Source organism: Oncorhynchus kisutch, linkage group LG20 (genome assembly GCF_002021735.2).
Source record: "Oncorhynchus kisutch isolate 150728-3 linkage group LG20, Okis_V2, whole genome shotgun sequence".
Taxonomy (NCBI): Eukaryota; Metazoa; Chordata; class Actinopteri; order Salmoniformes; family Salmonidae; genus Oncorhynchus; species Oncorhynchus kisutch.
This window is the reverse complement of record NC_034193.2, coordinates 7,939,660-7,961,331: the sequence shown is the minus strand read 5'-3', so window position 1 is coordinate 7,961,331 and position 21,672 is coordinate 7,939,660. Positions and strand designations below refer to the sequence as shown.

The following is a 21,672-nucleotide window of genomic DNA, read 5'->3' as shown; positions in this document are numbered from 1 at the left end:
CAGTGGAAGGCCTGATTACCGACAACGATGAGACAGCCTATAGGGAGGAGGTAAGATACCTGGCAGTGTGGTGCCAGGACAACAACTGCTCCCTCAATGTGAACTAAACAAAGGAGCTAATCGTGAACTACAGGAAAAAGCGGGCCGAACAGGCCCCAATTATCATCAACAGGGCTGTAGTGGAGCAGGTCGAGAGTTTCAAGTTCCTTGGTGTCCACATCACCAACAAACTATCATGGTCCAAACACACCAAGATAGTCGTGAAGAGGTCACCTTTTCCTCCTCAGGTGACTGAAAAGATTTGGCATGGGTCCCCAGATATTCAAAAAGTTATACAGCTGCACCATTGAGAGCATCCTGGCCGGTTGCATCACCCCCGGTATGGCAACTGCTTGGGCATCTAACCGTAAGGCGCTAGAGAAGGTAAAGCTACCCCCTTTACAACCCCTACCTACATGTACAATTACCTTAACTAACTGTACCCCCTCACATTGACTCGATACCCCCAGTATATAGCCTCGTTATTGTAACTTTTTACTTTAGTTTATTTGGTAAATATTTTCTTTATCTAGGGGCGAAAGAAACGCACACCTATTTAGGCGAGGGGCTGGCTAGCGGAGTAGAACACTTGAAAAACGTACATCTTTCTTGAACTGCATTGTTGGTTAAGGGCTTGTAAGTAAGCATTTCACGGTAAGGTCTAAACCTGTTGTATTCGGCGCATGTGATTTGAAAGGAAGACTCAGAGTTACCTCTGCTGCAGAGGATAAGTTCATTAGTGTTAACTGCACCTCAGATTGCAGCCCAAATAAATGCTTCACAGAGTTCAATAACAGACACATCAACATCAACTGTTCAAAGGAGACTGAGTGAATCAGGCCTTCATGGTCAAATTGCTGCAAAGAAACCACTACTAGGTGAAGATGGTCAGTTTCCTCTGGGCGGTCTGGAGAAGGCTGCCATCCACTATACCTCAGCCATCAAGCTCAAGCCCAAAGACCCAGGACTCTACTTCTTCCTGGAGTTGGTCCTGGAGAAGCAACACTATTCAACAGAGAAGTATGGATGGAGGAGCTAGAACAGCAGGAGCCCATCTCCTGATTCTGTAGCGTGAGGCAGCTTGATGTACCAAGCACACCCCCTGGATAGGATGCTAATCTACCGCAGGTCCTGCGATAGGAAGGTACATCGTTGTAATCCAAAGCATTTTTTAACGATTCCCTGTATTCCAGAACATAATTTGAATATGTATATGAATCAGTGCATTTCTTCTTCTTACATTTGAGTCATTTAGCAGACGCTGTTATCCAGAGCAATTAGGGTTAAGTACCTTGCTGAAGGGCATAACAACTGACATTTCACCTAGTCGGTTCGGGGATTTGATCCAGCAATCCTTTTAGTTACAAGCCCAAAACTCTTAACCCGCTAGGCTACCCGCCACCCTTCTTCTTCCAGTCTGACGGCGACGGTGAGGACCTGAGCAGTGCCAAGTCCACGGCACGTCAGGATGACATCCTGGCACGCCTACCATAGAGAACCAGCTACAGGCCCGGGACACAGAATACCACTAGCTGAAAGAGCAGGGTAAGTTGGGCAAGGCAGACTTCACCCAGATCCTGTTCATCTTCCTCTCCAAGAATACAGGCAAGATCAGAGGCACCATACATACAAAGACATAAACTCAGCCAAAAAAGAAATGTCCCTTTTTCAGGATTCTGTTTTTCAAAGATAATTCGTAAAAATCCAGATAACTTCACAGGTATTCATTGTAAAGGATTTCAACACTGTTTCCCATGCTTGTTCAATGAACCATAAACCATTCATGAACATGCACTTGTGGAACGATCATTAAGACACTAACAGCTTACAGATGGTAGGAAATTAAGGTCACAGTTATGAAAAATTCAGACACTAAAAGAGGCCTTTCTACTGACTCTGAAAAAACACCAAAAGAAAGATGCCCAGGGTCCCTGCTCATCTGCGTGAATGTGCCTTAGGCATGCTGCAAGGAGACATGAGGACTGCAGATGTGGCCAGGGCAATAAACTGCAATGTCCGTACTGTAAGATGCCTAAGACAGCGCTACAGGGAGACAGGACGGAGAGCTGATTGTCCTCACAGTGGCAGACCAAATGTAACAAGCCCTGCACAACAACTGCCCGAGTTACACCAGGAACGCACAATCTCTCCATCAGCGCTCAGACTGTCCACAATAGGCTGAGAGAGGCTGGACTGAAGGCTTGTAGGCCTGTTGTAAGGCAGGTCCTCACCAGACATCACCGGCAACAACATCGCCAGACAGGACTGACAAAAAGTGCTCCACTGACGAGTCACGGTTTTGTCTCACCAGGGGGGATGGTCGGATCCGTGCCTATCGTTGAAGGAATGAGCGTTACACCGAGGCCTGTACTCTGGAGCGGGACCGATTTGGAGGTGGAGGATCCGTCATGGTCTGGGGCGGTGTGTTACAGCATCATCGGACTGAGCTTGTTGTCATTGCAGGCAATCTCAATGCTGTGCGTTACAGGGAAGACATCCTCCTCCCTCATGTGATAGCCTTCCTGCAGGCTCATCCTGACATGACCCTCCAGCATGACAATGCCACCAGCCATACTGCTCGTTCTGTGTGTGATTTCCTGCAAGACAGGAATGTCAGTGTTCTGCCATGGCCAGCGAAGAGCTTGGATCTCAATCCCATTGAGCACATCTGGGACCTGTTGGATCGGAGGGTGCGGGCTAGGGCCATTCTCTCCAGGAATGTCTGGGAACTTGCAGGTGCCTTGGTGGAAGAGTGGGGTAACATCTCACAGCAAGAACTGGCAAATCTGGTGCAGTCCATGAGAAGGAGATGCACAACAGTACTTAATGTAGCTGGTGGCCACACCAGATACTGACTGTTACTTTTGACCCCCCTCCCCCTTTGTTCAGGGACAAATTATTCCATTTCTGTTAGTCAAGTCTGTGGAAATTGTCTTAGTTGTTGAATTTTATGTTCATACAAATATTTACACATGTTAAATTTGCTGAAAATAAACGCAGTTGACAGTGAGAGGACGTTTCTTTTTTTTGCTGAGTTTATGTTAAAGTAATGACACTACATGCATGATGCTTTCTAGTCAGTGGGACTGACATTCTAGACAGATAGATTAGACTTGACACTGAGATCACAGGACCTGGCTCTATGAGGAACAACCCCATAGGGTGCAGGCCAGGCAGCAGGCTGTTAGCCAGCCTGCCAGCATAGTGGAGTCTGCCATTAGCACAGTCAGTGTAGTCAGCTCAGCTATCACCATTGAGACCGTGTCTGTGCCTCGACCTAGGTTGGGCAAAACTAAACATGGCGGTGTTCGCCTTAGCAATCTCACTAGGATAAAGACCACCTCCATTCCTGTCATTACTGAAAGAGATCATGATACCTCACATCTCAAAATAGGGCTACTTAATGTTAGATCCCTTACTTCAAAGGCAATTATAGTCAATGAACTAATCACTGATCATAATCTTGATGTGATTGGCCTGACTGAAACATGGCTTAAGCCTGATGAATTTACTGTTTTAAATGAGGCCTCACCTCCTGGCTACACTAGTGACCATATCCCCCGTGCATCCCGCAAAGGTGGAGGTGTTGCTAACATTTACGATAGCAAATTTCAATTTACACAAAAAGAAATGACATTTTCGTCTTTTGAGCTTCTAGTCATGAAATCTATGCAGCCTACTCAATCACTTTTTATAGCTACTGTTTACAGGCCTCCTGGGCCATATACAGCGTTTCTCACTGAGTTCCCTGAATTCCTATCGGACCTTGTAGTCATAGCAGATAATATTCTAATCTTTGGTGACTTTAATATTCACATGGAAAAGTCCACAGACCCACTCCAAAAGGCTTTCAGAGCCATCATCGACTCAGTGGGTTTTGTCCAACAGGTCTCTGGACCCACTCACTGTCACAGTCATACGCTGGACCTAGTTTTGTCCCATGGAATAAATGTGGTGGATCTTAATGTTTTTCCTCATAATCCTGGACTATCGGACCACCATTTTATTACGTTTGCAATTGCAACAAATAATCTGCTTAGACCCCAACCAAGGAACATCAAAAGTCGTGCTATAAATTCACAGACAACACAAAGATTCCTTGATGCCCTTCCAGACTCCCTCTGCCTACCCAAGGACGCCAGAGGACAAAAATCAGTTAACCACCTAACTGAGGATCTCAATCTAACCTTGCGCAATACCCTAGATGCAGTTGCACCCCTAAAAACAAAAAAAATGTCTCATAAGAAACTAGCTCCCTGGTACACAGAAAATACCCGAGCTCTGAAGCAAGCTTCCAGAAAATTGGAACGGAAATGGCGCCACACCAAACTGGATGTCTTCCGACTAGCTTGGAAGGACGGTACCGTGCAGTACCGTAGAGCCCTTACTGCTGCTCGATCATCCTATTTTTCTAACTTAATTGAGGAAAATAAGAACAATCCGAAATTCCTTTTTAATACTGTCGCAAAGCTAACTAAAAAGCAGCATTCCCCAAGAGAGGATGACTTTCACTTTAGCAGTGATAAATTCATGAACTTCTTTGAGGAAAAGATTATGATTATTAGAAAGCAAATTACGGACTCCTCTTTAAACCTGCGTATTCCTCCAAACCTCAGTTGTCCTGAGTCTGCACAACTCTGCCAGGACCTAGGATCAAGAGAGACGCTCAAGTGTTTTAGTACTATATCTCTTGACACAATGATGAAAATAATCATGGCCTCTAAACCTTCAAGCTGCATACTGGACCCTATTCCAACTGAACTACTGAAAGAGCTGCTTCCTGTGCTTGGCCCTCCTATGTTGAACATAATAAACGGCTCTCTATCCACTGGATGTGTACCAAACTCACTAAAAGTGGCAGTAATAAAGCCTCTCTTGAAAAAGCCAAACCTTGACCCAGAAAATTTTAAAAACTATCGGCCTATATCGAATCTTCCATTCCTCTCAAAAATTTTAGAGAAGGCTGTTGCGCAGCAACTCACTGCCTTCCTGAAGACAAACAATGTCTACGAAATGCTTCAGTCTGGTTTTAGACCCCATCATAGCACTGAGACGGCACTTGTGAAGGTGGTAAATGACATTTGAATGGCATCGGACCGAGGCTCTGCATCTGTCCTCGTGCTCCTAGACCTTAGTGCTGCTTTTGATACCATCGATCACCACATTCTTTTGGAGAGATTGGAAACCCAAATTGGTCTACACGGACATGTTCTGGCCTGGTTTAGATCTTATCTGTCGGAAAGATATCAGTTTGTCTCTGTGAATGGTTTGTCCTCTGACAAATCAACTGTAAATTTCGGTGTTCCTCAAGGTTCCGTTTTAGGACCACTATTGTTTTCACTATATATTTTACCTCTTGGGGATGTTATTCGAAAACATAATGTAAACTTTCACTGCTATGCGGATGACACACAGCTGTACATTTCAATGAAACATGGTGAAGCCCCAAAATTGCCCTCGCTAGAAGCATGTGTTTCAGACATAAGGAAGTGGATGGCTGCAAACTTTCTACTATTAAACTCGGACAAAACAGAGATGCTTGTTCTAGGTCCCAAGAAACAAAGAGATCTTCTGTTGAATCTGACAATTAATCTTAATGGTTGTACAGTCGTCTCAAATAAAACTGTGAAGGACCTCGGCGTTACTCTGGACCCTGATCTCTCTTTTGAAGAACATATCAAGACCATTTCGAGGACAGCTTTTTTCCATCTACGTAAATTTGCAAAAATCAGAAACTTTCTGTCCAAAAATGATGCAGAAAAATTAATCCATGCTTTTGTCACTTCTAGGTTAGACTACTGCAATGCTCTATTTTCCGGCTACCCGGATAAAGCACTAAATAAACTTCAGTTAGTGCTAAATACGGCTGCTAGAATCCTGACTAGAACCAAAAAATTTGATCATATTACTCCAATGCTAGCCTCTCTACACTGGCTTCCTGTCAAAGCAAGGGCTGATTTCAAGGTTTTACTGCTAACCTACAAAGCATTACATGGGCTTGCTCCTACCTATCTCTCTGATTTGGTCCTGCCGTACATACCTACACGTACGCTACGGTCACAAGACGCAGGCCTCCTAATTGTCCCTAGAATTTCTAAGCAAACAGCTGGAGGCAGGGCTTTCTCCTATAGAGCTCCATTTTTATGGAACGGTCTGCCTACCCATGTCAGAGACGCAAACTCGGTCTCAACCTTTAAGTCTTTACTGAAGACTCATCTCTTCAGTGGGTCATATGATTGAGTGTAGTCTGTCCCAGGAGTGGGAAGGTGAACGGAAAGGCTCTGGAGCAACGAACCGCCCTTGCTGTCTCTGCCTGGCCGGTTCCCCTCTTTCCACTGGGATTCTCTGCCTCTAACCCTATTACAGGGGCTGAGTCACTGGCTTGCTGGGGCTCTCTCATGCCATCCCTGGAGGGGGTGCGTCACCTGAGTGGGTTGATTCACTGTTGTGGTCATCCTGTCTGGGTTGGCGCCCCCCCCCCCTTGGGTTGTGCCGTGGCGGAGATCTTTGTGGGCTATACTCAGCCTTGTCTCAGGATGGTAAGTTGGTGGTTGAATATATCCCTCTAGTGGTGTGGGGGCTGTGCTTTGGCAAAGTGGGTGGGGTTATATCCTTCCTGTTTGGCCCTGTCCGGGGGTGTCCTCGGATGGGGCCACAGTGTCTCCTGACCCCTCCTGTCTCAGCCTCCAGTATTTATGCTGCAGTAGTTTATGTGTCGGGGGGCTGGGGTCAGTTTGTTATATCTGGAGTACTTCTCCTGTCCTATTCGGTGTCCTGTGTGAATCTAAGTGTGCGTTCTCTAATTCTCTCCTTCTCTCTTTCTTTCTCTCTCTCGGAGGACCTGAGCCCTAGGACCATGCCCCAGGACTACCTGACATGATGACTCCTTGCTGTCCCCAGTCCACCTGGCCATGCTGCTGTTCCAGTTTCAACTGACCTGAGCCCTAGGACCATGCCCCAGGACTACCTGACATGATGACTCCTTGCTGTCCCCAGTCTACCTGGCCATGCTGCTGCTCCAGTTTCAACTTCCACCTGACTGTGCTGCTGCTCTAGTTTCAACTGTTCTGCCTTATTATTATTCGACCATGCTGGTCATTTATGAACATTGAACATCTTGACCATGTTCTGTTATAATCTCCACCCGGCACAGCCAGAAGAGGACTGGCCACCCCACATAGCCTGGTTCCTCTCTAGGTTTCTTCCTAGGTATTGGCCTTTCTAGGGAGTTTTTCCTAGCCACCGTGCTTCTACACCTGCATTGCTTGCTGTTTGGGGTTTTAGGCTGGGTTTCTGTACAGCACTTTGAGATATCAGCTGATGTACGAAGGGCTATATAAATAAATTTGATTTGATTTGATTCACATGCATTACATGGAACAGAATCATCAGGGGGGGGGGGGCTGTATCCAACAGGCCCGCCCTGCTGAGGTACCTGGCTCTATGAGGAACAACCCCATTCACATACATTACATGGAACAGAATCACCGCCTTGCTGAGGTACCTGGTCCCAACGGGCCCTGCTGAGGTACCTGGTCCCAACGGGCCCTGCTGAGGTACCTGGTCCCAACGGGCCCTGCTGAGATACCTGGTCCCAACGGGCCCTGCTGAGATACCTGGATCCAACGGGCCCTGCTGAGGTACCTGGATCCAACGGGCCCTGCTGAGGTACCTGGATCCAACGGGCCCTGCTGAGGTACCTGGATCCAACGGGCCCTGCTGAGGTACCTGGATCCAACGGGCCCTGCTGAGGTACCTGGATCCAACGGGCCCTACTGAGGTACCTGGATCCAACGGGCCCTGCTGAGGTACTTGGTTAATGAGCCAAGACTTCTGGGACTACAACTTTCATGTGGGGCATCTGCTGCTGCGACAGAGGCGTAGGGAGGTATTGCAGCACCTCCAGACTGGGTTGGCCCTGCGGCCCTCACTCAGGTCAGCACACTGTGGTATACCCCTACTCACCAGACGGGCCGCGGTCCGGACCCAGAACAAGGTCAATACGGACCTTGGTCCAGACAGCAACAAAATATGTTCTAGACAAAAAAATAAATGCAACATGGAACAATTTCAACAATTTTACTGAGTTACAGTTCATAAGGAAATCAGTCAATTGAAATTAATTCATTAAACCATAATCTATGGATATCACATAACCGGGAAGGGGCGGAGCCACAGGTGGGCATAGGCCTACCAACTAGGGAGCCAGGCCCAGCCAATCAGGATTAGTTTTTCCCCACAACAGAGCTTTATAACAGAAAGAAATACTCAGTTTCATCAGCTGTCCGGGTGGCTGGTGTCAGACGATCTTGCAGGTGAAGAAGCTGGATGTGAAGGTCCTGGGTTGGCGTGGTTACACATGGTCTGTGGTTGTGAGGCCGGTTGGACGTACTGCCGACATTGGAGGCGGCTTATGGTCAAGAAATGAACATTCAATTCTCTGGCAACAGCTCTAGTGGACATTCCTGCAGTCACCATGCCAATTACCCACTCATTCAAAGTCTAATCTGTAGCACTGTGTTGTGACAAAACTGCACATTTTAGAGTGCCCTTTTATTATCCCCAGCACAAGTTGTACCTGTGTAATGATCATGCTGTTTATAATCAGCTTCTTCATATGCCACACCTGTCAGGTAGAAGGATTATCTTGGCCGATGAGAAATGATCACCAACAGGGATGTAAACAAATTTGCATATGGAACATCTCTACAAGCTTTCAGCCCATAAAACACAGTACCTTTACATCACTTTATACATATACATTTAGGTCACAGACTTGAGTATTAAAATTCCAAAGCAATAAGACAATACTAGTTCTCAAAAAGGCCATTTTAATCTGGAACAAGTCCTCCCCAGTAGGGGGGTTTTATAACAAGTCACAGTAAGAACATTTGTAGGCAGAACTGGAGGCATGTGCCAATCAAACACACCCTGCCTCGTAAAATATAATGACCACAAGCATTTTTTTTTCTCAAGCAGCAAAATATGCTAAACTTCATTTAGCAAAGCATTTTTGTTCAGAGTATCAACCCGCCATTAGAAACATAGGCTACACGTGGTTTGAACAGGAGAAAGGATGGCTGGAAGAGAGAGAAACAAAGGATATCGAGTTCCACAAAATCCTCTGTGTGACTTCAATAGAAACTGTTTGATGAGACGAGAGAGGGAGGGCGACTGGAGATAGAGAGAGGGACACTAGAGAGAGTGAGAGAGCGCTTCTACTGAGTTACCAGGAGGAGCGTTTCTCACTGCCATCCGTGGAGGCCAACTGGGTATTCTGTTAGTCATTTTAACTTGGAATAGCAGGCCTTGAAGATAGATAGCTAGTTGGGTCACAGTTCTGCTGGGGTTCACCTCTTCCTTACTGACATTACTTTGCTAATCATACATCTGCTTCTGATGTACCCCCTTCACCATCTGGGGGGGGATGCAAAACTGACCCAAGATCAGAGTCTAGGGGGTACTCCACCGTACACCTCACACACGGTTGAGCTTGGTCACGATGAGGACGCGGACGGACTGGTCAAAGGCGGAGCAGACGCACAGACCCTGCTTGTCGGGGCTCCAGTCCAGGCTGGCGATTGGCTGGGTGGACAGAGTGACGTTCTGCAGCAGGGTGACAGTGCCGGCCACGCCCATGTCCACCTCATCTGAGTCCTTCTTACTTCTCTGAGCCGGGTATTCACTGTTAACAGGACAAAGGCAGCGGGAATCAAGGATGCATCTACACACTAGTCTAGACTCATTCAGGGATACATCCTACATGTAACTTGAGATAAAAGCACATAACTCAGACTGTCACATACAGTACATCATACACTGATGCCAATTATGCATGTTAATCTCAAATTAGGATTCAGACCACACACTGTAACAGGAGTGAAGAGCATTGATTTTGACTCTTACCTAACCGTGTTTGATGTTAGTTATTATTATAGTTACCATTATAGAGACATGTTTCTGAGGTTATGGGTTGAAATCCATTTTACCAAGTTAGTGGAGAATCGATAACGTGACTTACTATTTCCATAGATGAAGGTTTCCAGCTCCCCCTGCTGTCATAAAGATGTCTCTGTTCTGGGGCAGATGTCTCACTTGCCAGATCGTTGATTTATGGGCCTTGGGATGAAATGGAAAGAAACCATTACATACAAAACAATGTGCTAATCCTCTTAAAATGTTCACCTAACATGACATACCCAAATCTAACTGCCTGTAGCTCAGGCCCTGAAGCAAGGATATGCATTTTCTTGGTACCATTTGAAAGGAAACACTTTGACGTGTATGGAAATGTGAAAGGAAAGGAATGTAGTAGAATATAACACAATAGATCTGGTAAAAGATAATACAAAGAAAAAATAAACATTTTGTATTTATTTTTTTACCATCAGAAACTCCATTATTCCAGCCCAGGTGCAATTTAGATTTTGGCCACTAGATGGCATCAGTGTATGTCCAAAGTTTTAGACTGATCCAATGAACCATTGCATTTCTGTTCAAGATTTTGTACCAAGACTTCCTAAATGTGCCTAATTTGTTTATTAATAACTATGTTCAAAATTGTGCACTCTCCTGAAACACTATCATGGTATTATTTCACTGTAATAGCTACTGTAAAATGACAGTGCAGTTAGATTAACAAGAATGTAAGCTTTCTGCCAATATCAGATATGTCTATGTCATGGGAAATTCTCTTGTTACTTACAACCTCATGCTAATCGCATTAGCCTGTGTTAGCTCAACTGTCCCGTGGAACGGACACCAATCCCGAAGAATTAAACATTTTTTAAATGGATATTGCAAGCAGAGAAATATAATTCATAGAATGGGATTTGCATTCAAGTTAATGGGTGGTCATTCTATTTCTGTGATTGCAAGTTCAATCCAAAGGTCTAGTAGCATTTATTCAGCCAAAGGTTAGTAATATCCCATGTCGGTGGCAGATGTACAAGCCAACAACTTTGATTAGGGAAAGAGGCATGAAACTACAAACAACAACTCAACAAATCGGAGTGGATTGAAAAACACTTCCAACCTTCAAATCCCATCCAATATGAGATTAGATATATTTAATGTGCAGACTGTTGATCGCTCAATGAACAACACAAATATTTTAAAGAGGTATAGAGGCAAAGTCCTCTCTGATCTCCCCAAAACACCAGACGAACGGAGCCAAGGTCACGTCACATAGTACCCTAATCCCTAAAAGAGCACTACTTTTGATCAGGGCCCAAAGGGTTCTGGCTAAAATAATACTTTGGTGGGTGTATTATATTTGTCCTATTTCATACATGTGCTAGTGTGTATTAATATGCATGTGTATATGCAAATATAAAAATTGCACATCCCAACTCTCCCTATGACAGACACCCTTGGAGAGCCGGGTCATGGCCAGGATTTGACCCTGGAGCAATTGGGGTTAAGTGTCTTGCTCAAACGCACATTCACAGATTTTTCACCTTGTCGGGTCCTGGATTCGAACTAGCAACCTTTCGGTTACAGGCCCAATGCTCGAACCGCAAGGCTACCCACAGAGCTCTGGTCAAACCGCAAGGCTACCCACAGAGCTCTGGTCAAACCGCAAGGCTACCCACAGAGGTCAAAAGGTTCTCTCTGGTCAAAAGTAGTGCACTATATAGGGAATATGGTCTAAAGTAGTGCACTATATAGGGAATATGGTCTAAAGTAGTGCTACAACAGCTCCCGGAGGAATAGCAACTTTGCATAACTTTCTTCACACATCTCAGTTAAGGAAAAAAATGTCAGTAAGACATTTCTTCTTAAGGTTTTGTGAGGGCTTTAACGCAAGTTTGTCAAGTGTGTTTTCATTTCATGGAGGAACGATTAAAAAGCCACACTCTCCACAGGCCTTATGTGATCTTTGGCAGGCAGCTTCATGGACATGAGCGTGTAAGAAAAACATGGCCGCCACACTGATCCAGTTGTGAAAACAGTCAAAATAATTCTCTCTCCCCATCCGTAACCACAACTGACTCACCGCCACCAGGGGATGAAAAATAACCTTTGACACTTTTTATCGCCTAATTCGGCCAATTACCTTTTCGGAGACGGAGTCGAAGCCCTTGGTGGGGTGCTGGGTCCTCATGTCAAAGACGTGGAATTTCCCCTCCAACGAAGTGGCCACTAGCTTGTTCATGTTGATATCTTTCCTGTCAAACTCCACGTGGCATACCTGCAGGACAGTAATAAGATAACAATCAGGCACGGAGTCCCTGGAGTGGACAGCCGGACAGCCGAGCCATCCTAGAGAAATGACCTCAGTAGAACTAACTTCAGCTCCTGGCACCGAGACAAATGACCTCTGAACCTTTTACTCATCAATCTACACACAATACCCCACAATTACAAAGAAAAACAGGTTTTTAGAATTGTTTGCAAATGTATAAAAAAAATATATATATCACATTTATACAAGTATTCAGACTAAGTACTTTGTTGAAACACTTCTGGCAGTGATTACAGCCTCGAGTGTTCTTGGGCAAGACACTACAAACTTGGCACACCTGTATTTGGGGAGTTTCTCCCATTCTTCTCTGCAGATCCTCTCAAGCTCTTTCAGGTTAGATGGGGAGCGTTGCTGCACAGCTATTTTCAGGTCTGTCCAAAGATGTTTGATTGGGTTCAAGTCCGGGCCCTGGCTGGGCCAATCAAGGACATTCAGAGACTTGTCCCGTGCCACTCCTGTGTTGTCTTGGCTGTGTGCTTAGGGTTGTTGTCCTGTAGAAGGTGAACCTTCGCTCCAGTCGGAGGTCCTGAGCAGGTTTTCATCAAGGATCTCTGTACTTTGCACCGTTCATCTTTCCCTTGATCCTGACTAGTCTCCCAGTCCTTGTCACTGAAATACATCCCCACAGGATGATGCCACCACTACGTTTCACTGTAGGGATGGTGCCAGGTTTCCTCCAGATGTGACTCGTGGCATACAGGCCAAAGAGTTCAATCTTGGTTTTATCAGAGCTGAGAATCTTTGTTCTCATGATCTGAGAGTCCTTTAGGTAGCTTTTGGCAAACTCCAAGTGGGCTGTCATGTGCGGAGTAGCTTCCATTTGGCCACTCTACCATAAAGACCTGATTAGTGGAGTGCTGCAGAGATGGTTGTCCTTCTGAAAGGATCTCCCATCTCCACAGAGGAACTCTGGAGCTCTGTCAGAGTGACCATCCGGATCTTGGTAACCTCTCCCCCAATTGCTCAGTTTGGTCAGCTCTAGAAAGAGTCTTGGTGGTTCCAAACTTCTTCCATTTAAGAATGATGGAGGCCACTGTGTTCTTGGGGCCCTTCAATGCCGCAGGAATATTTTGGTACCCTTCCGCAGATGCTGTCTCGGAGCTCTAGAACAATTCCTTCGACCTCGTGGCTTGGTTTTTGCTCTGACATGCACTGTCAACTGTGGGACCCTATATAGACAGGTGTGTGCCTTTCCAAATCATATCCAATCAATAGAATTTACCACAGGTGGACTCCAATCAAGTTGTGGAAACATCTCAAGGATGATCAATGGAAACAGGATGCACCTGAGCTTAATTTAGAGTCTCATTGCAAAGGGCCTGAATACCTATGTAAATAAGGTTTTTATTTTTAATACATTTGCAAAAATGTCTAAACCTGCTTTCGCTTTGTCATTATGGGGTATCGTGTATCGATTTGACGAGGATTTGTTTTTTTTGTCATCCATTTTAGAATAAGGCTGCAACGTAACAAAATGTGGGAAAAGGCAAGGGGTCTAAATACTTTCTGAATGGACTGTATGGGGAATTGGAAACTATGAAGAAAATTACATTGATAGAAGCTATCTACAATATTAAAGCTGATCTACCCCCTAGGAGAAAAAAAACACAACAACAACATGGAAGGTCATTGTTCCCCATTACTGTGTGCATCAATGTATTGCAGGGTAATGATAGTGAACATGTAGTATACTAAAATAGTATTTATTTAAAGTACAGTTTTAATATGTGTATTGAAGTGAAATGATAGTATGTGTAAAGCATACGTACAGATGTACTTCACTAGTATATCTCATTTCTGAAGTAAATTCTGTTACATTTGTAGTGTATTTAAGTATACATGTAATATATAAAAAATTTACTTTTTCCTCGCTTGGGTCTCAGTGTTGAAAGGGGGGGGGGGGGGGGCCCTTATAGATGTATAACACCATGAAACACTACATATACAACAATTATCCAGGAAACACATTTAAAAATGTCCAATGTAGAGGTTGGAAATTAGGCTTATACTGGGGTATTTTGACGACTTTTTAAGTCAATACCCCCAGTCAGTTTGTGCACTGGGTTATAAGCTTGCCTTCATTTGGCCTGTTACATGATTATTTCCATTCTGAAACTTACCGGTTGTCCCCAGTCACATGACAAGAGACCGGAGCCTCGTGAGTCATTCACTGTTGTGCAGCACGAGCCAGGTGACCTAGTTACTGTATGGAATTCACACTTAAATGTATGCCAACTATTAAGTGAACTGTCTAAAATGTGCTAAATGCGCTGCAGTTGTACATTTGGTTTTATCTGGCTATGTGGTTAGCTTCTTGCAAAATCCGAGAGGGGAAAACTTAACTAGCTGTTATTGGCAGAGAGGTTTGGGACTCATTGTTATTGGTCTACTACACAGGCCAAAACTCCCGCCCATTCAAACAGGCTGATTAGAAGGTCCAGTGTAGATTATATTTTCAACCAGCAACTATCAGGAAATAAGACTGATTGACATTTTTTTTTACACTTTTACAGCTTTAGTTTCAGCCGCTGTTGTACAATATGATACAAAACACAGGTAAAACTGAATTTTGACTGCACAGGACCTTTAATGAATATAAAAGGTTGGCTGTTCACCATTTGAAGGTTTGGGTTGTTACTGTGTCAATATCGATAGGACCAAAAAGCAGGTATAGACCACCACTACCATATCATTCTACAGACAGAAAGGGCCGGTTTCCCGGACACAGATTAAAGGCTCTATTCAGTCGGTAAAGCTGAAACGTTACAGATTCCGCGATGTGAAGGTCATTTCCGATTTGAGTCGACATATGCAGCGCTTACCCTGAATGCAGTCTCCGGCTAAAGCGGGAACATTACCTTTAAATTTCAATCACGCTGTAAAGCTGAACTTCCTGGATGTGGATAGAACAGAACCTCATCATTTTTCTCACCTAAAATCCCCATTGAAAGTGCATTTCTGAATAGAACTGGGTTTAAAGGGACAGTGTGAGATTTTAGTTGAGAAGAAGGCTTAATCTGTGTCCAGGAAGCCAGCCCTAATTTCTATTTACCCAGAGTCAAATGAACTAATTGATTACATTTTTATGTCTCTGTATCCACTATGAAGGAGGTTGTAGGTAATTTTGTGAGCTGTTGCTAACTAGCGTTAGCACAATGACAGAAGGTATACAGGTACTGCTAGCACACTGCACACTTAGACATAAAATTGGTACCCATCAGTTAATCAGACTTTGGGTAAATAGAAAAGGCTTAATTGCCAAACTCTTGCACTTTCCCTTTAATCTGGGTGCAGGACCCCAGCCATTGGTATCTTCAGTTGGTCTCACCCCATTTCTAATGTTGGTTTCCCACCGGAGAGACATGTTCCTGAGGTCAAAGAGCTTGATGTCTCCGTTGTCGTATCCAGCACACACACAGCGGTCCTGGTCGTTGAAGGCGTGGCCTGGGAAAGAAATGGTCAAACGGACCTTAGACGGGTTAACTGATCACTATGATGGGATTTTAAAATGTTGTAACTTGAACATTTAGGACCTATGCTTTGCTACATTCTGTAAGCGAAGGACAACATGAGATCTATTAATTCTGCGGCCCAATGCAGATTTGAGATGAGCGCAGATGAGTGAAGTGACAGGAGCGACGCAGCTTGGGAAACCATGGGTTACCAGTATGCTAGCATTTCTCTCTCATACGTACCAAAAGCTACAGTCCAGCAATCTCTCTTGGCCTCCCCCTCCCCTGGCTCCATGTTAGCCACAGGTGAGTCCTTCTGTCTGGGGTCCCACACCTTCACTGTCCCTGGAAGACAGAAAACAGACAGCAGGGATAACATTTAAAAACCTATTATGATGCCTCACATAAGATGCCGGCTTTGCAGGCCTGTTTTGAGATTACAGATTGGAACATGTTAAAAGATTCACCCATCCAGGACTCATCCATCAACATTGAGGAATACACAAGAAGCTGACAAAATAAAGGAAACACACAGCGAGATACAGTCAGTTTGGACACACCTACTCATTGCAGGGTTTTTCTTTATTTTTAACTATTTTCTACATTGTAGAATAATAGTGAAGACATTAAAACTATGAAATAACACATATGGAATCATGTATTAACCAAATATATATTTTAAATTTGAGATTCTTCAAAGTAGCCACCGTTTGCCTTGACGACAGCTTTTTGCACACTCTTGGCATTCTCTCAACCAGCTTCATGAGGTAGTCACCTGGAATGCATTTCAATTAGGAGGTGTGCATTGTTAAAAGTTAATTTGTGGAATTTCTTTCCTTCTTAATGCATTCCAGCCAATCAGTTGTGTTGTGCCAAGGTAGGTATAGTATACAGAAGACAGCCCTATTTGGTAAAAGACCAAGTCCATAGTATGGCAAGAACAGTTCAAACACGCAAAGAGAAACGACAGTCCATCATTACCTTAAGACATGAAGGTCAGTCAATCCGGAAAATTTCAAGAACTTATAAAGTTTCTTCAAGTAGTCACAAAAACCATCACGCGCTATAATGAAACTGGCTCGCATGAGGACCGCCACATGAAAGGAAGACCCAGAGTTACCTCTGCTGCAGAGGACAAGTTCATTAGAGTTACCAGCCTCAGAAATTGCAGCCCAAATAAATGCTTCACAGAGTTCAAGTAACAGACACATCTCAACATCAACTGTTCAGAGGAGACTGTGTGAATCAGGCCTTCATGGTCGAATTTCTGCAAAGAAACCACCACTAAAGGACACCAATAATAAGAGACTTGCTTGGGCCAAGAAACACAACAGACATTAGACCGGTGGAAATCTGTCCTTTGGTCTGATGAGTCCAAATGTGAGATTTTTGGTTCCAACCGCCGTGCCTTTGTCAGACGGTTTCGGAGCATGAGGTCTGATACCAACAGGTTCAGTGACAGTTTATATCTACAAGCTATCAGACTGCACTTGAACTGGACTGACCACCTGCACATACACTCACTCATGGACACACCCACACATACACAGTAATACTACACACACACACACACACACACACACACACAACTGCTGCTACAAGACTCGTATTTATTATTGCTAAACACTGCACAACTTAAATACTGTGCAATTTAAACATTCACCTCGACTTTTTTTCCACATTTTGTTGTTCCAGCCTGAATTTAAAATAGATTAAAGAGAGATGTGTTTTCAATGGCCTACACACAATACCCCCATAATGTCAAAGTGGAATTGTGTATTTTCAAAACTTTTACAAACGAATGACAAATTAAAAGCTGAAATGTTTTGAGTCAATAAGTATTCAGCCACTTTGTTATGGAATGCCTAAATAAGTTGAGGAGTAAAACTTTATTTAACAAGTCACATAATAAGTTGCATGGACTCACTGTATGCAATAATAGTGTTTAACATGATTTTTCAATAACTACCTAATCTCTGTACCCCACACATACAATTGTCCCCTCTGTCGAGCACAGATTCAACCACGAAGACCTTGGAGGTTTTCCAATGCCTCACAAAGAAGGGCAACTATTTAGTCGGTGAGTATTTTTTAAATATTTTTTAAAAATCTGACATTGAATATCCCTTTGAGCATGGTGAAGTTATTTATTGCACTTTGGATGGTGTATGAATACACTTAGTTACTACAAAGATACAAGCGTCCTCCCTAACTCAAAAACACTGTAATTACTCCACAATACTAACCTAATTGACAGAGTGGAAAGAAGGAAGCATACATCCTGTTTGCATTAAGGCACTGAAGTAAAACTGCAAAAGATGTGGCAAAGAAATTAACTTTATGTCCTGAATACAAAGCATTATGTTTGGGGCAAATCAAAACACCAGTGACCCCTCCATATACTTTCCAGCTTGGTGGTGTCTGCATCATGTTATAGGTATGTTTGTCATCGGCAAGGACTAGGGAGTTTTTTTTATATAATAAAAAGAAATGGAATAGAGCTAAGCACAGGCAAAATCCTAGAGGAAAACATGGTTCAGTCTGCTTTCCAACAGACACTGGGAGACAAATTCACCCTTCAGCAGGAAAATAACCTAAAACACAAGGCCAAATATACACTGGAGTTGTTTACCAAGACGACGTTGAGTGTTCCTGAGTAACCTAGTTACAGTTTTGACTTAAATCGCCTTGAAAATCTATGGCAAGACTAGAAAATGGCTGTCTAGCAATGATCAACAACCAACTTGACAGAGCTTGAAGACTTTTAAAAAGAATAATGTGCAAATATTGTACAATTAGGTGTGGAAAGCTCTTAAGAGACTTACCCAGAAAGACTCACAGCTGTAATCGCTGCCAAAGGTGATTCTAAAACATATTGACTCTGGGGGTTAAATACTTATCTAATCAAGATGAGTTATTATTGTTTTGTATTTTAAAAAATTAAAAAAATATTCAAATGTTAGGATTTTTCTTCCAGTTTGACATTAACGTATTTTGTGTAGATCATTGACCAACCAAAAATTACAATTTATTCTATTTTAATCCCTCTTTTTGTAACAACAAAATCTGGAAAAATTCAAGGAGATTAAATCCTTTCTGAAGGCTCTGTAAATATTATACTATAAATTGTGCCTTCCTGTATTATATTTATGCTAAAATGTTTATTCTATTCTACTGAGCCATTTACTTGTTGGTATTCTTATCTTTTATTATTGTTGTTGGGTTGTCTAGAAGGAACCTGCGTGAAAGCATTCAGTTGGACGGTGTACACTGTACACCATGTGTACTTGAAACTAAAACACAGTTGATGTTATTGCATTTATGACTTCTGTCTGTATTCTATCTTCTACTACAGCATCCTACGAGTGACTGCCTAAGAATCCTAGCCACACCCTCAGGATTAAAGTAATCTTAAAAAAAAAATGTCATAATTACCATCTCTGCTCCCAGTTACAATCTCTGGGGCCCCGTCACCGATCCCTAGGCCCCCGACACCATCTATGCTGTTCACGATCTCCTTGTGGGCCTTCACAGAGTACACAGACACGTCAGGCACCTCCAGGTTCCTACAGACAGACAAGGGGATATCAGGATCAGATGACTATTGCACGGCAAGCGGTACCACAGCACCAAGTCTGGAACCAACAGGAACTGCTTCTAAATAGCTGCTTCTAAATAGCTAATCAAAAGGCTAACCAGACTACCTGCATTGACCCTTTTTCCACCAACTCCCTTTTACTGACTCTATGGACACATACTGGACTCTACCCACACACATACTGGACTCTACCCACACCCAGACACATACTGGACTCTACCCACACCCAGACACATACTGGACTCTACCCACACCCAGACTGGACTCTACCCACACCCAGACACATACTGGACTCTACCCACACCCAGACACATACTGGACTCTACCCACACACACCCAGACACATACTGGACTCTACCCACACACACCCAGACACATACTGGACTCTACCCACACACACCCAGACACATACTGGACTCTACCCACACACACCCAGACACATACTGGACTCTACCCACACCCAGACACATACTGGACTCTACCCACACCCAGACACATACTGGACTCTACCCACACCCAGACACATCCTGGACTCTACCCACACACCCCGACACATCCTGGACTCTACCCACACACCCCGACACATCCTGGACTCTACCCACACACCCCGACACATCCTGGACTCTACCCACACACCCCGACACATCCTGGACTCTACCCACACACCCCGACACATCCTGGACTCTACCCACACACCCCGACACATCCTGGACTCTACCCACACACCCCGACACATCCTGGACTCTACCCACACACCCCGACACATCCTGGACTCTACCCACACACCCCGACACATCCTGGACTCTACCCACACACCCCGACACATCCTGGACTCTACCCACACACCCCGACACATACTGGACTCTACCCACACACCCCGACACATACTGGACTCTACCCACACCCAGACACATACTGGACTCTACCCACACCCAGACACATACTGGACTCTACCCACACCCAGACACATACTAGACTCTACCCACACCCAGACACATACTGGACTCTACCCACACACTCACACATACTGGACTCTACCCATACTGGACTCTACCCACACATACTGCCTAGGCACCTTACCCCTACCTATATGTACAGTACCCCTGCACAACAACTTAGTACAGGTACTCCCTATATATATACACCTGTTAATGCTGTATAGCCACCATCTCCTATGTGGTCGCAAAGGAGTTGGCTAGTACAAACAGACCTGGGACCAGGCGTCTGGACCAATGTCCTTATTAGGGATAGCTTTTATGGTGTATAGCAGAACATGCTGGTGGTAGGGTAAATCTATATGACAAGACATGTGATGTGTCTTTTCAGATAGTTGGTAAATAAATAGGCTACCATATATTGAGATTTCCGTCAAAGTCCCCAGTTGCTATATGTCTTTGTTGTAGAGAGCTGGCCCCGAATGTCCCACACTTGATGGGCTTTGCTTTCTCAATCTGTGAAAGATAACAGGACACTGTTATGCTTGTCCATAACTGAAATTCATTAGATGAATTGCCTAAAAAAAAAGTTACTCTCTTGTCTTTGGGAAACAAGGGTCTAAATAGTTATCGCTAAACGAATGCAACGGATAACAACATGAACATGCATGGTTGCTATTCGTGTATGTTTGTTCTTGACATGGCACTGTTAACAACAGTCAAGTGACCGTAGAAACCAATCTAGCTACAATCGCTGCTGCAGTATCACAGACGGACAGGGGGTCCTTGTGTTACTAGTTGCTATGGTAACGAAAGGTATCCGAACGACATTTCTAGAACAAACTAGAAAGCTAACGTGGCTGGCTAGGTAAAAGCTTGAACTAGCTCGAAAACAAAGCACAAAACAATACAACATGAGCTACCTCTTTTATGAGTTTAACCTCTCCATGTTCCACCTCGTATATTTGCATCACTCCGGTGCCCCTTGCATAGTTTCCCAGACAGACAAACTTTGCACTACAAGGAATCCATTTGCTGTCAAACACTGTGTAGTTTAAACTTCTCTGAACGTGAGCTATAATTTGTGGCTTCTCAAATGGCGTCGACATTTCTTCCCTGGAATGACAATAACGACGATGAGAACGTTATGAGCGCTAATAATGAAAAATAGAAATAGATTTTTCTGACATTAATATAATAGCAAGCTTGTTTTTTGGTTCGGCAACTTTGTCAACACGATTTTGTAGCAAAACGAACGACATGGAAGACCACAAAGTGCTGCCTACATTTTAGCCGGATGAAAAATAGCAAAGACAATATATTTGTTGAATACTTGTGAATGTCGTTATATTTTGCAAAACATTACATACTATTCCCTAGCCAGCATTGAATATATATATA

General features: G+C 44.0%; 1 protein-coding gene across 1 annotated transcript; it reads right to left on the bottom strand.

Moving 5' to 3' along the window:
• Positions 1-8,849: 8,849 nt before the first annotated feature.
• dnaaf10 (dynein axonemal assembly factor 10) lies at positions 8,850-21,572 on the bottom strand. The gene is made up of 8 exons (XM_020477588.1): positions 21,195-21,572; positions 20,687-20,787; positions 19,174-19,304; positions 15,982-16,083; positions 15,615-15,730; positions 12,098-12,232; positions 10,061-10,158; positions 8,850-9,724 (listed from the first exon to the last, which is right to left on the bottom strand). Exons 1-8 carry the CDS (start codon positions 21,378-21,380, stop codon positions 9,517-9,519), a joined length of 1,077 nt encoding a protein of 358 aa, XP_020333177.1. The 5' UTR covers positions 21,381-21,572; the 3' UTR covers positions 8,850-9,516.
• Positions 21,573-21,672: the final 100 nt, after the last annotated feature.

Bases quoted from the DNA above. Each gene is read 5' to 3' on its own strand.
- dnaaf10 (XM_020477588.1), bottom strand. From the start codon at position 21,380: ATGTCGACGCCATTTGAGAAGCCACAAATTATAGCTCACGTTCAGAGA. The intron at 19,305-20,686 runs GTAGCCTATTTA...GTCTGTCTGTAG, and splicing joins GACGGAAATCTCAATATATG to GAACCTGGAGGTGCCTGACG. The intron at 9,725-10,060 runs GTAAGTCACGTT...TCCTGTTAACAG, and splicing joins AACCTTCATCTATGGAAATA to TGAATACCCGGCTCAGAGAA.